This window comes from Esox lucius, chromosome 18 (genome assembly GCF_011004845.1).
Source record: "Esox lucius isolate fEsoLuc1 chromosome 18, fEsoLuc1.pri, whole genome shotgun sequence".
NCBI classification, from domain to species: Eukaryota; Metazoa; Chordata; class Actinopteri; order Esociformes; family Esocidae; genus Esox; species Esox lucius.
In genome coordinates, this window is record NC_047586.1 from 19,186,595 (window position 1) to 19,200,551 (window position 13,957).

At 41.7% G+C, this 13,957-nt stretch overlaps 1 protein-coding gene across 3 annotated transcripts in view; it reads right to left on the reverse strand.

Annotated features, from left to right (window-relative positions):
- Nucleotides 1-351: 351 nt before the first annotated feature.
- Nucleotides 352-13,957, reverse strand: part of snap25a (synaptosome associated protein 25a) — a 32,215-nt gene continuing 18,609 nt past the window's right edge. For all 3 annotated transcript variants that reach the window (XM_010900612.5, XM_034287886.1, XM_034287887.1), the window contains exons 4-8: nucleotides 11,726-11,774; nucleotides 8,787-8,904; nucleotides 3,492-3,611; nucleotides 2,407-2,551; nucleotides 352-1,897 (exon numbers count right to left, since the gene is read on the reverse strand). In XM_010900612.5, the coding sequence (XP_010898914.1) occupies nucleotides 1,829-1,897; nucleotides 2,407-2,551; nucleotides 3,492-3,611; nucleotides 8,787-8,904; nucleotides 11,726-11,774 (501 nt within the window). In that variant the 3' untranslated portion in view covers nucleotides 352-1,828. The remainder of the gene's footprint in view (nucleotides 1,898-2,406; nucleotides 2,552-3,491; nucleotides 3,612-8,786; nucleotides 8,905-11,725; nucleotides 11,775-13,957) is intronic.

Sequence of the window (13,957 nt, forward strand, 5' to 3'; positions counted from 1 at the left end):
GTGAACTTTTTCTGGATTTTTGATGCGGGAAATAACATAATACGTAGTATACAAACATGTCATGCTAACGATATATTTCAGTAAGTTATAAATGCACTAGTTTATCGACTGTATAACGTTTGTGTTCGTGTTGTCATTGTAGAAACTGTTCAACTTCCAGTGCATTATTGGTTAATGCTACATTTAGAGGTCTGGTGTGTTGCAGCGATATCCATGTGAGCGCGGATGAAGCAATGTCGTTGCTGTCATGTTAAATCTGACAGATGAAGACAGACGGACAAGGTATATTAACAGGTCTGTAGAGACAAAGCCATTGATAGACAAGAGCAATAAAGACCAATCAAGACAGAGCACAGAGAATAGGGTTTATTACTTTTAATCAATTCAGCTAGCTACAAAATGTTCCACCACTTCACAAACTGACAGGATACAGAGGGATTTTTAATATTACATGCTTATTGAGGACATCAATCTCACAGTTGAATCTATTGTGTCATTCAGAGAAGGTATTCATGTATTCATCGTATTCTAACTACTCAACATCTCGGCGATTTTGGTGTGCATAGCTCTAAAAGTACAGAAGCAAACAAAAAACATTTGAATGTCATTTTTTTGTTTCAGAGTATTGTCATTATTATCATTGTATTGATAGTATTCAGATATCATTATTATTGGACCAATAACAAACCACACGGGGAAATTAAACTAACAGGATACAGTCTCCTTAGAAAAGTAAGGTCTCTCAGAAATACGCGCCTTTGCTTTACATGGCAAACAATGCTCCCCCCCCCCCCCCCCCCCCCCTTTTTTCCAGAGCATCCAAAACCTATGATACAGTACACAACCAGCCCCCCACTTTTCAGCGCATATTCATTATCTTTACTGAACTGCATATTCATTTAGAAAAAACAAGATATTTTTTGTGGTTACAGCCATGTCCTCATTTTGTCATCATAATCTCTTTCCATTAAGATCATTTCGCAATATTTTACAACGATGGTCACTGCCTGTAAATATGTATCAACAGAGAGAGTGGCACTATTGCAGGAGTTTATGGAACGTTCAACTGTGTCCTAATACTGAGCATGCGTTTGTCAACGTCGCTACTGCCATGTTATTGTTTTTATATATTTTTAAGACAGGTTTTATGTATAAGACTCTAAAATCTACCATTTGTCATGCAGAACTCACAAATCACATCACTTGGAATGCAGCGTCTATTACAGTGAGTCGAGTTGCACAGTCTAAACAGTAACTCATGATGATCGCGGCTGAGGCAAATTAACCAAACAAAGGGATCGTACATAAGTGCTTTTTGAATTTACTGTTCTTTGCTTTCGTTCTATTTTTTTTCCCTCTTCGTCATACGTCATGACAACATCAAAATAAGGAGCATGACAGTAGCTGATGGAATGACACAGTTTTACTAAGACAATACTGAGATACTGAAAAGGAAAAACAGTTTGTAAAGCATTCCTATTATACTTGTCATCCAGCAGTTTACCTTTATATATATATATATGATATATATATTATATATGATATATATACTATATTTGATTAAGAGAATAAAAACTTCACAAGTGAGCTAGAGCCATCAAGTCAGCACTATATTTACAACCTTTGGAAAGAATGATAACGGAGTATAAGAAATCATTTTTTTAAAGAGGACAATCATTGAAAAAGCCAGACAGACGATACACAGAACGACATTTACATTTGGGGGGAGGGGGTATGTGCATGTGAGCAAACCTAAAAGGTAAATACCATGAGAAAAGCATGTTGCGCCTTGTGACAAACTGCGCTCGTCGCAAAAGCAACGTGGAGCTTAGCCACTGCCCAGCATCTTTGTCGCCCGCTGGTTGGCTTCGTCAATCCTGGTCTTATTAGAATCAGCCTGGAGAAAGAGAGAGACAGATACATGATAGTTATTTGTAGCTCTATTTGTTTCCTTTTGTGGCAATTCTTAGACAACATACGTAGAAAATGCCATTTTGTAAAGCTACCGAGTCTCAGTTGTCAGAGAATGTCAGCAAATATTTGCACAATCACTCCTACTAGATACGCCAAAGGATGACCAACAGTGGACAACAGGCCAAGAGGTGACTTATAGAGAACCAGAAGACAAGTGGTTCTGAAACCTTTCTTGATGTTCACCTGATTAACCAGTAAAACCTTTTATTATTGTTCGACAAGTTGAATCAGGTGTACTAGCTCTAGAATAGAATGGGGTCCCCAGGAAGAGATGTGACAGCCACTGTAAAAAGAGGACCCGTAAAGGACCACCCTCAGCGCAATTGTTGAAAACCGGAAGCGTCCCCTAAAAACAGACGTGTGAAGTGTGAACAGGCGTTTTGTCGATGCATCCTACGTTAAAAGTGGATCCACAAGGGCCAACGTCAATACCTTCTCCATGATCCTGTCGATCTGGCGGTTCTGGGTGTCGATCTCGTTGCCCATATCCAGGGCCATGTGGCGCAGGTTACCAATGATGCCTCCCACCTGCTCCAGGTTCTCATCCATCTCATTTTCCCGGGCGTCGTCTGTTACCCTGTGGCGGAGAACACACACACAGTGGAATGTAGGCTTACACTCATGCACACAACAGGACTGTATACAGTAGAGTTAATACTAGTGACGGGGATTCAGGGACTTTCCAACAAGCTCCCTCCTATTTACCCATAAAAAGATTCACTGGTCCCATGGACCAATGATATCCATGTTTTGTAGGCAGAACTAGGTTAATGACACAAAATATGTATGTTTGACTAGCTGCATGGGTGAACCAGACACATTAATTCTCTGGTTTTATTCTTAGCTTACATTAGACTAGTCATCACATTGCTAGCAACCGACCATATTTAGCTTATTATCCAAAATGCTGAATCTCCGCAACTAGGCCTATTTGGTTGTATATTTGTTCAGCCGATATCCTTTTGACAGGTTTGCCACAATCTAGTCAAATGAAAAAAACTAATAGCAAGTGAAGAGCCTAAAAAGTGGGTGACATCTTTCACTCAAAGAAAAGCTGTAAGCTAAAACATTAACCTGCTGATATTGTAGGCCTCCATTAATAATAGGCTACATTATGAAACAAATTGTGGTGACTTTGAACAGGAATTCCAGGATGCCATCCAGATGGTAACATTTTCAAATGTTCTCTAAAGCATAACAGACAAATACACACACACACCACATATTGGTTGAATAATTGAGTTCATAAAGGTAGCTTCTCCTCCCAATACCTACACTATCTGACCTTTGACTTCTCTCCCTCCGGAGACCTTAGCTTCCTGCCCAAGCAGCTGGCGAAACAGCAATCTGTTTACCCTCTTCCCATCAGACAACAAAGCCCTCAACCCCCTCCATTCCAGCAGACGGTAACTACAGTACTGCCCATGACCCATGTCCTCACACACAAACACACACACACACACACACACACACACACACACACACACACCTGGCCCCTCGACGACCCCCTGCCTCACCTGCGAATGAATCCTCCGCTGATGGCCATCTGTTCGCGTTCGTCCACCACGCGGGCAGGCTGGCTGGCCACCACCCCATCCTGGTTGTTCCCCCAGGCCTTGCTGCCTCCGCTCTTCATCCTGGGGTGAGGAAGAGGACCGAGGAAGAGGCGGGTGAGGCTTAACCAGCAGCCGACGCGTCGGAATAGGTGTTACTATCACCATGCATCGGTCCGCCACATAGAAATATGAGGAACGGGTCAAGAGACTAGAGACTAACCAAGCAAAGCATAGAGAGAGCAGGCACAGACCGGGCAATTCTTCATTCTCTAGCTTTCATCAGTCTTAGTTGTGATGTCATGTTATATCTCAGTGGTATATAACATTGTCTACTCAGACACGGTTAGTATGCTGAAAACACATACCTTTTTCCCAGCTGAAAATGGGACCTTGTGATTATTTACATGCATTTTGTAAAAACAAACCAACAGGATAACTCATTCTGTGCAACCCCCACCCGCCCCGGAGCATTTGCTTATACCCCCCCCCCCCCCCCCCCACACACACACAATAGCATCTCTGAGGTTGAGACTAAAATGGCAACCTATTACCGCTACACGCGGAGATAGCGTGCCATTAGAGTGGCTGGCCTCGGTGTGACTGAACGTGACAGAAAACAGAGAGACAGGGCTTTGGCAGACAGACAACATGGAGTAACAGGACTGGACGGCCACATCGGTTGGGGACAAGTGTGAAGAACTGCAAAACAAAAGAAAACTGGAGGGACGTAAGAGAATGTGATGCCCTGCCGGCGCTCACGCGCTCCTTCTTCTGAAAAGATTTTCTGAAGCGCCTTTGCTCGCGTTGTTAGTTCAATTCACATATTATATCAGGCTGCGTGTCTGATTGGTGCACACTGTATAATTAAGGGCGCATTAATCTGGTGATGAGGTCTTTGACGAAAGGTGGGCTTTCCCATTAAACTGCACTTTCAAGGGCTAATTAATATTTACGATGTAGGCCTAGCATCAGTGTCTTTACTGGGAGAAATGCCCTTCATGAACAAAATGTTTTGGTGTTACTGGCAGTACTTATACTAGTAGTACTTAGAAATAGTGCAGGGTAAACAAGCTGAATTAACGAATAATGATGTAGCTATATCTAGATTTGCTTTGTAGACCTTGTCTGTCAGATGAGATCTCGACTTGAGAAGCAGCCTCCATGGCAGCTAAGGGGTCTACGCTCCAGGGACCTTTTAATGAGTCTATAAAGGACACTGCAGTTGTCAGGATCTGAACAACCATCACAAGGGCCGGACTGTGTGAAATGTACAGTGGGGAGAACAAGTATTTGATACACTGCCGATTTTGCAGGTTTTCCTACGTAGAAAGCATGTAGAGGTCTGTAATATTTATCATAGGTACACTTCAACTGTGACAGAATCTAAAACAAAAATCCAGAAAATCACATGATGTATGATTTTTAAATAATTAATTTGCATTTTATTGCATGACATAAGTATTTGATCACCTACCAACCAGTAAGAATTCCGGCTTTCACAGACCTGTTAGTTTTTCTTTAAGAAGCCTTCCTGTTCTCCACTCATTACCTGTATTAACTGCACCTACTTGAACTCGTTACCTGTATAAAAGACACCTGGCATCACACTCAATTAAACAGACTCCAACCTCTCTACAATGGCCAAGACCAGAGAGCTGTGTAAGGACATCAGGGATAAAATTGTAGCCCTGCACATGGCTGGGACGGGCTACAGGACAATAGGCAAGCAGCTTGGTGAGAAGGCAACAACTGCAATTATTAGAAAATGGAAGTTCAAGATGACGGTCAATCTTCCTCGGTCTAGGGCTCCATTCAAGATCTCACCTCATGGGGGATCAATGATCATGAGGAAGATGAGGGATCAGCCCAGAACTACACGGCAGGACCTGGTCAATGACCTGAAGAGAGCTGGGATCACAGTCTCAAAGAAACCATGTATTAACTGCACCTACTTGAACTTGTTACCTGTATAAAAGACACCTGGCATCACACTCAATCTCCCAGAACTACACGGCAGGACCTGGTCAATGACCTGAAGAGAGCTGGGATCACAGTCTCAAAGAAACCATTAGTAACACACTATGCCGTCATGGATTAAAATACTGCAGTGCAAGGTCCCCCTGCTAAAGCCAGCGCATGTCCAGGCCTGTCTGAAGTTTGCCAATGACCATCTGGATGATCCAGAGGAGGAATGGGAGAAGGTCATGTGGTCTGATGAGACAAAAATAGAGCTTTTTGGTCTAAACTCCACTCGCCGTGTTTGGAGGAAGAAGAAGGATGAATACAACCCCAAGAACACCATCCCAACCGTGAAGCATGGAGGTGGAAACATCATTATTTGGGGATGCTTTTCTGCAAAGGGGACAGGATGACTGCACCGTATTGAGGGGAGGATGGATGGGGCCATGTATCGCGAGATCTTGACCAACAACCTCCTTCCCTCAGTAAGAGCGTTGAAGATGGTTCGTGGCTGGGTCTTCCAGCATGACAACGACCCGAAACACACAGCCAGGACAACTAAGGAGTGGCTCCGTAAGAAGCATTTCAAGGTCCTGGAATGGCCTAGCCAGTCTTCAGACCTGAACCCAATAGAAAATCTTTGGAGGGAGCTGAAAGTCTGAATTGCCCAGCGACAGCCCCGAAATGCTGGATCTGGAGAAGGTCTGTATGGAGGAGTGGGCCAAATTCCCTGCTGCAGTGTGTGCAAACCTTGTCAAGAACCACAGGAAACGTATGATCTCTGTAATTGCAAACAAAGGTTTCTGAACGAAATATTAAGTTCTGCTTTTCTGATGTATCAAATACTTATGTCATGCAATAAAATGCAAATGAATAACATAAAAATCATACAATGTGATTTTCTGGATTTTTGTTTTAGATACCGTCACTCACAGTTGAAGAGTACCTATGATAGAAATTGCAGACTTCTACATGCTTTGTAAGTGGGAAAACCTGCAAAATCGGCAGTGTATCAAAAATGTGTTCTCCCCACTGTATGTCTTACTAAATATTTCCTAATATTCCACATGAAACATGAGAGAACCTTGAGCAGTCAGTTCTATATTTTTTCCTTCCTTTTAAAATAATTTCTCTTTTGCTTCCAAGTAACCAAATGGCTTGCCTTTGCGTAACCTCGGAGACCGTAGGTATTTCTTGTTTTATTAGAGGATGGAGAAGATGGCTGATTCTGAACGCTCCCACTGAGCCAGTATTTATAGAGATGGACGGAGGCGAGGATTGGCTTGGCTCTCTGACAGGGCTGAGACTAACCACTGTGGCAAACACACAGTCAGACATTCTGCTAACACTCCTCTCCTCCTACATTATGTTACACAAGGCTTGTAAGGAATTGAATTTACAGTTAGGTTGTCTTATTGTTTTCGATGTGCCATTTGCTTCTTTTCCTATGGCACTCTCTGTTTTACAAAATAAACATTTCGAGACACTGTATATCCTCCATGAACTTCCATTCCACCTATGGATACCTCACTGGGAATTCATTTTCTGATTCACAGGCTGGTAAAAATAAAATCCCAATATTCTACTTCCGAACGACCTGAAGAATTTGAACAACAACAAAAAAAACTGTTAAAATCACATTTCTGTTTTATGTAAATATTGTAGATTGTGTCTGGCATAGATATAGAGATCTAGAATGTAGCCGTGAGTTAGAGTGAACCTAACATAACCACAGGGTAACTTGCTTATGACTGATCTGACTGACCTAGATCTGAGTTAATGGCCTGGGGCTATATAGGGAAGACAAGGCACACAGTTACCACGTTGTTCTATTGAAGTAGGCTACTGCTGAGACAGCAGAATCAATAAGCACACTGTGCTATACTGTGGCGTCCATTTATTTAAACATTTGTTGAAATTTTTAACCTGTTTGTGTCTCTCTAACTACACAAGCACTTTGTGGTTTATCTCTTGAAGTGTTTCAAATTGAGTTCTTATTTTAGATGGTCTTTATTAGTTATTATTTTAATTCACCGATTTGGCCGTATTCTCGTTCTCTTCGTGGCTTCCATAACTGTGGCAAATTAATCTGAGGCCCCAGACTACAATTATATGACAAATAACAGGAGTTCATCATGAACATCTTCAGCTTGTTGTCTTTAATTACTATGATTTGCATTCTCAACATGCATGGCATTCCAGGGACATGCTCTCCGGTCAGTCCAGTCAGTATTTATTAGTGGTGGGCAGAGTTCACGATTGCAGGAAGAGAGAGTGAGAGAGAGAGAGAGAAAGAGAGAGATCTGTCTGTGTGGTCGTGCTGGTTCTGATCTATTATGTAGATCTCAGGTTATTTGGGTGTCTGATTATGTGATATTTACATGCAGATGAGAAGTATCAAGCAGTACTGGAATAGTGGCTTAGAAAATATCAATAGTGGCTATGAAAGTAATAGTGGCGATAGTGGCTTTTGCAGTCTGACAAAAGGAGAGGAGAAAATGATTGTGCTCTATTAGACTCAGATGTTTATATATTGTACAGTAAGCTGGATTCAACAAGATATTTTCTTGGACAAGATGAAGGGCAATTCAAATATGGCACTTGGAGAAAGTCACTTGGAGAAAGAAGGGCATGTAGAACTTAACACTTAAATGAGGTGCTGCTGGAAGGTTTTGACCAGTTCTGAGTGTTTGGTTTGAGTCCAGACCTTTGGTGTATTGGTGTGTTCAGGGGGCCTTCAAGGTGTCTGACTAGTGTGTTTAACACTGACAATAGGGACAGCAAGTGTTTGCACATTTGTGGGAAAGATTCAGCTTGGCTATAATGCTGTTTTAGTTCTGTCAAATACAGTCACAGGATCTATTAGCTAACTGCACATTTTCAGGTTTGAAATCTTCTGCATGCACTGTCCTGAAACCCTGGTGAGTGTTGACTGTGAATGCCTGTTGGGAGCTCCTGAGCCCAGCCTGCAGATGACGCAAAGGATTCTGGAATATGTATTGAGGCCTGTCTGGAGGACAAGAGAGAGGACCTGAGGCTCCTATCAGTCAACACTGTGTGTGTGGATGTACAACATCTTGTGTATACGCATTCAGAGTGTGTGTTCGCGTGTACGGACATCTTATGCCACTAGGACCTCCCTGGTTTTGACTGAGCCGTTGAGTGTGGAGGTCAGAGGTTAGAGGGGAGGAGTCAGTCTGGTTTGAGCCGGAGCAGACTAGCGTACTACTGACCACTATGAAGTCACTTCTACCTTGGTTTTAATGGCAGGCAGGCAGGCAGGCAAGCAGCACCTACTTGTTACATGGACAGGAGCAAAGACCACAGAATTTTCCTAGATCGTTCAAATTCTTTTCTGCATCCTTCATGTCCTTATTGATTTGGTCCATTCCCTCCTCGATGCGCTCCAGTTGCTCTGATTAAACACAAGTAATTTATCCCCCACAGAACGAAGCACGAGGAGAGAAGGAAAGGAGAGCGGGAAGAGAGGAGGAGAGAAGACAAAGAAGAGAAGACAACAGATTCAGACACTCACTGTGACGAAAGAAAAAAACTGGACGCCACCACATAGTGAAGAACCGTTGGGGTCGTGGGTCAGTACCTACTTGTTACATGGACATATGAAAAGGCCACAGCATTTCCCTAAATCTTTTAAATTTTTCTCGGCCTCCTTCATGTCTTGGTTGATATGGTTCATGCCATCTTCAACACGATCGAGTTGTTCTGGTCAGGACAAAGGGATGACAGCAGTGGAATGAATTTTATTGACTATTTGACAGAAATATGTGAGTCATGAGCAGCATTGAGCTGTGTATGACAGAATCTAAATGAGTTTCTATGGAGTGCATGCATCAGCAGACTGGCATTATACCTGATAGATCTGTGCACCAGTGTGTGATGGGGGTGGATTTAATTGAAGACTGAGGCGATCACTTTCAATAAATTATTTAGAATTTCAATTTATAGAAGCCTTTAATTGTTGTTAGATAAAACCTATTGATGGTTTATTATATAACCTTTTGTCTTCTGAAATCCAGAGATACCACACTTGCCAATGGTTTTCCATAGCTGTTGCTCTATGGAAACTTTGGGCAAACCTGAAATCCTACCGATCCAATCCTACATTATCCTTCCTCCAGGAGATGAGCCGTTTATGGACAGTGTGGTTTTCAGGGGAAGGCGTGGACATGCTGAAGGTGGCTGGGTTGGGTTCAGTTTAGTTATCAGTCCAGTCAAATTCAGCAGAATGTTTAAGATTTCTCAACTCATTAATTGCATTTCCCTACAGTGAATAAATTGTAAACTAAATTGACCCCAACCTTGATGTTGAAGGGGAACCTTTGTCATGCTATTGGGCGGCTGGATGGACTACTCTGGTGTCGTGGTTTAGGAGTCTGTGTAGGAATGGCGTGCAATATGTTTCATAGTAAGATGAGGTTGGAGGGTGAAGCAGAGTAGGTCAGGAATGTAGTCGAGGCCAAGCCCATTAATACGGTTCACCTTTGTAAAATCCCTGGCATGTATTTACACACTTGCATGTGGCTACAACGTGGTGGTTTTACTTTCGCGAAATAAGAAATCAAACTAGGGTCCTCGAAATGATCTGACCTTGAAGACTCAGGTTTACATGACACTGTCAATAAGGAGGTCTCAGGCTAGGCTGACTGGGCTTTCATAAACCCCAGAGACCAGCCGCCACCTAAACTGACTCTGTGGCGGCCACCCTGGATGAGTGGAGGACAATGGAGAGGGATGAGTGGATAAAGAGATGATGGAGGGAGGAGGAATACCAGGAGGATGAGCAGGCCAGTGAGAGTCTAATTAAGGTCCTGTCACACGGCTTTCCCCATGAGGAACTGAATGCTGAAATCTAATCAGCCAATCAGAACGTTGGATTTAGACTAGTTTCTTCAAGAAAAAGAATTGTCTAGTCCGTTCCATTAAGCACAACAAATATTGCTACTCCTAATTAGCTGAAACAAATAAAACGTATAACTTGAAACAGCACCAGGGATTAGGCCATGTCGTTATTTTCTCTAAATAGCATTTGTTTTCAGTTGTTTTGAAGTGTAAATCATATCTATTTTCTTGGTCTGCTTTCTTCAGTATACTGCGAGACTATAAGGAAAATGGCTAACAGAGGACTCTTATTGCAGTGAGGTATTAACATCTGTACCTGACTTGTGCTGTATGTTTGTCTGCGATTTCACATGAAATGCCTTTATACAGGTATATCTCCAAATTGCGTTATGCCAGGGATGATACAAACAGGTTTTAAAATGTTAGTGTGTAAATCCATGGGAGAAGAAGAGTGAATTTTGTCATTACCAGCTAAATCGATCGTTTGTTTAGTTCCCCCACTCTGAGAAAGAAACTGATTCATCTCTATACTTTTGACATGTTGGCCTGCTGTTGGATTGGTAGACTTTTTGGGATAAATCACCATGACTGAGAGTTTACCCAAATTATGAATAAGTCAGCTTGTCGAATGCAGCTTTTGGCACAGAAATGTAAACAAGACTTCAGTATTGTAAATATTAGTGATTGGCCTGAGAATGGCCCACTAACCGTGGAATTTTTATGTTCAAGGGGACCTTGTGTTCTCTAGGGTACAAAAGCAGTTAGCAAAGTAAAGAAAATGCATTAGAATTAGATGATATCAAAGAAATGATGTTAGCAAAACCAAAGAATATCATTTAGGGAAAGCAAAGTAATAACATTAGCAAAACCAAGGTAATTATGTTAGCAAACCAAAGAAAAGACATTAACACACTAAGAAAAAAACAGTTAGCAAACAAAACCAAAAGAAATACAATAATGGGGGGGAAAAATTGTTAGTATCTTCCTCAGCTTTTCAAATGAATTGTTGATCTTGACCAGCACAAATCATAATAAAGCATGCATTAAAGAAGAAAATAAAGTGAATGAAAACAATTGTTTAGAGGGGGATTTAGAGAAAAAGATTTTGTTAAGAATTGGCAGTTAATGGAAATGACCATGTGCACAAGAAACAACTCATCCGTCAAAAATAACTGAAGCCATAAGAGTAGTTTTGTACCTTCATCTAAACATGACTAATTCAGTGTACAAACACCTGAAGTTGAGATACAAAGTACAATCCGTCATTCTAAATAGCTACCTCCAGCATGCACTGTAGTCATTCATAGCAAAACATCAGATACAAGGTAGGACACAATCAAATTGGAATTCCCTTCTTGAAGACAACCAACACTTACCTCCTTGTTCATCCAGCATAACCAAAGTCCTGATACCAGCATCTTTACTCTACACCCCAATAACCATGGCGAAGAGAGTTGAAGGAGGAAGTGATAAAATAATGAATATAAAGAGAGAAAGAGAGAAAGAGAGCTAGGATCAGTGAGGCAGGATATGGATGCCATATTGACTGCAAATTGTTAGGCAAGGCAACATGAAAACAGGATGTGAACACCATCAGAAAACAAACACCACCAGCCTCCAAGGTTTTGCAGTTTCATTGGTTCTCTGTTGTTTTTTTATCTGTTTGAGTGTAGATGTAGATGCAGAGGGATCCAATATAATATTAGCAGTGGCCTGCTAGCTCAAATTCGTGATGATTAATGACCAGAGGCTTGTATCCGCCCTAACAATTAGATTTGTTTTTACAAAGTGCTGCACAGAGCAAAAGACAAGATCTCCCTTTGGATTGAATGTCTCGTTATTTTAATACTTTGTGAAGATTTACATGGTGTGCAGCACACGTATAAACTGCTAAACTGGTAACAACCTAAGAATTACCACATTTTATTAGGTCAAATACACCAATGAATTAGCTGTTGATTTAAATTTGGACTAAATTAAACATACATCCCTCCAATAAAAATTTTATATCTATTTAATTTAGCCAGATTTTAGCTAGGCTGAGTCAAACCTGTTGATTCCCTTCTTATTGATCAGGGTCAAAAGGTAAAAGGTCAGGGAACATTAACCAACTCCTTTCACATGACACATTGCAAATAGCTCCCTCTGAGATGAAGAACATTTTGCTGGCATACAAACACAGTTGTTAAAATCTCCAAACTGAAAAGCTTTACACCAGGTTATAATTTGATAATAATGCCTCCTTATTTGTTAATACATGTTTACACTGCAGGATCCTTAAGTTTTAAAGTGCATATTGTTTTTACATTAGCTTAGGGACTGCTATTCTATATGGATGAGGTCTAAGATGGGACTACACTTGAAGACCTTGGGGTTCTAAAACAGGAAGAATAGCCAGCATTCTACTGAACTCGGTTTAGATACAGATAGAGTGACAACCTCTGAATAACCTCTGGCCAGTGTGAAAGTTGCGGCAAAGTCTAACAAAGACAATAATTTTTTTACTTTCTGCAGCTTTAAATTTCCTGCGTGACTAAAAACATGGCAGCTGGCTTCGAGAGCATGCCTGCACTCCCCCGCCTCCTAAGCAGTTTACAAGGAAGAGAGTATCGACATTTGGGGGGGGGGGGGGGGGGGGGGGGGGGCAATAGGCCATCACTGCAGTGGATTCATTATTCTGTGATTTAGCATTTCCGTTTCTGGAGGCCCACCAATGTATTTTAAAAGGCTCCCAGGAGGGTCCCCTTGGCACAATCAAATACGATCCACACTGCTAAAACCTGCTCAATATTACCACCTCATCCAAACCAGGTGGACATGGAGACACCTTGATTTCATCCTACTGCATTGGGAAATGCAGCAGCTCGTTTGTTCATATGTAAAGAGTTACTCACGCATGTATTAAAATGACACAGAGAGGTGATAAACCTGTGCTCGACCTACACAGAAATGACGCAGAGTCATCTGAATAATCATCGCAATCTGACTAATATGTCCCTCTCTCTCTCTCTCAGACGTCCTCTCCATCTCCTTCTCTCCACTATCTTCCAAGCCTTTTCATCAGTCAGCGCCTCCTTCAATCTTCAAAAACACGTTTGTTTTTCATGTGCTGTTCATTCTCTCTCTACACTTCTCTCTCCCTCTCACCCTCAGTTAATGACAGGGAGGTGCTGTGCTGTTTGGTGAGATTTGAGACCTGGGGATCAATATGTCCTTGAAATATGGAGCCCAAGACGGTCATTAGAGACTGGCCCTTCCCGAACAGTTGTCCCCCACTCGTCTCTCATTCCTTCTCTTTCTCGACCATTCTCTTGCTCTCCCTCTCATCTCCAATATTTCTTCCAAAGCATTTAACCCTCAGCAGAGCTAATTTAAGATGATGTTAGTACAAGACCCTTTCCAAAGAAGTTGGGACATTGTGTAAAATGCAAATAAACACACAATGCAATGATGTGCAAATCATGTAATCCCTATATTTAATTGAAAATAGTACAAAGACAACATATTAAATGTTGAAACTGAGAAATGTTATTGTTTTTGGAAAAATACAGGCCCATTTAGATTTTGATGCCAGCAACACCTCTCAAAAAGTTGGGACAGGGGCATAT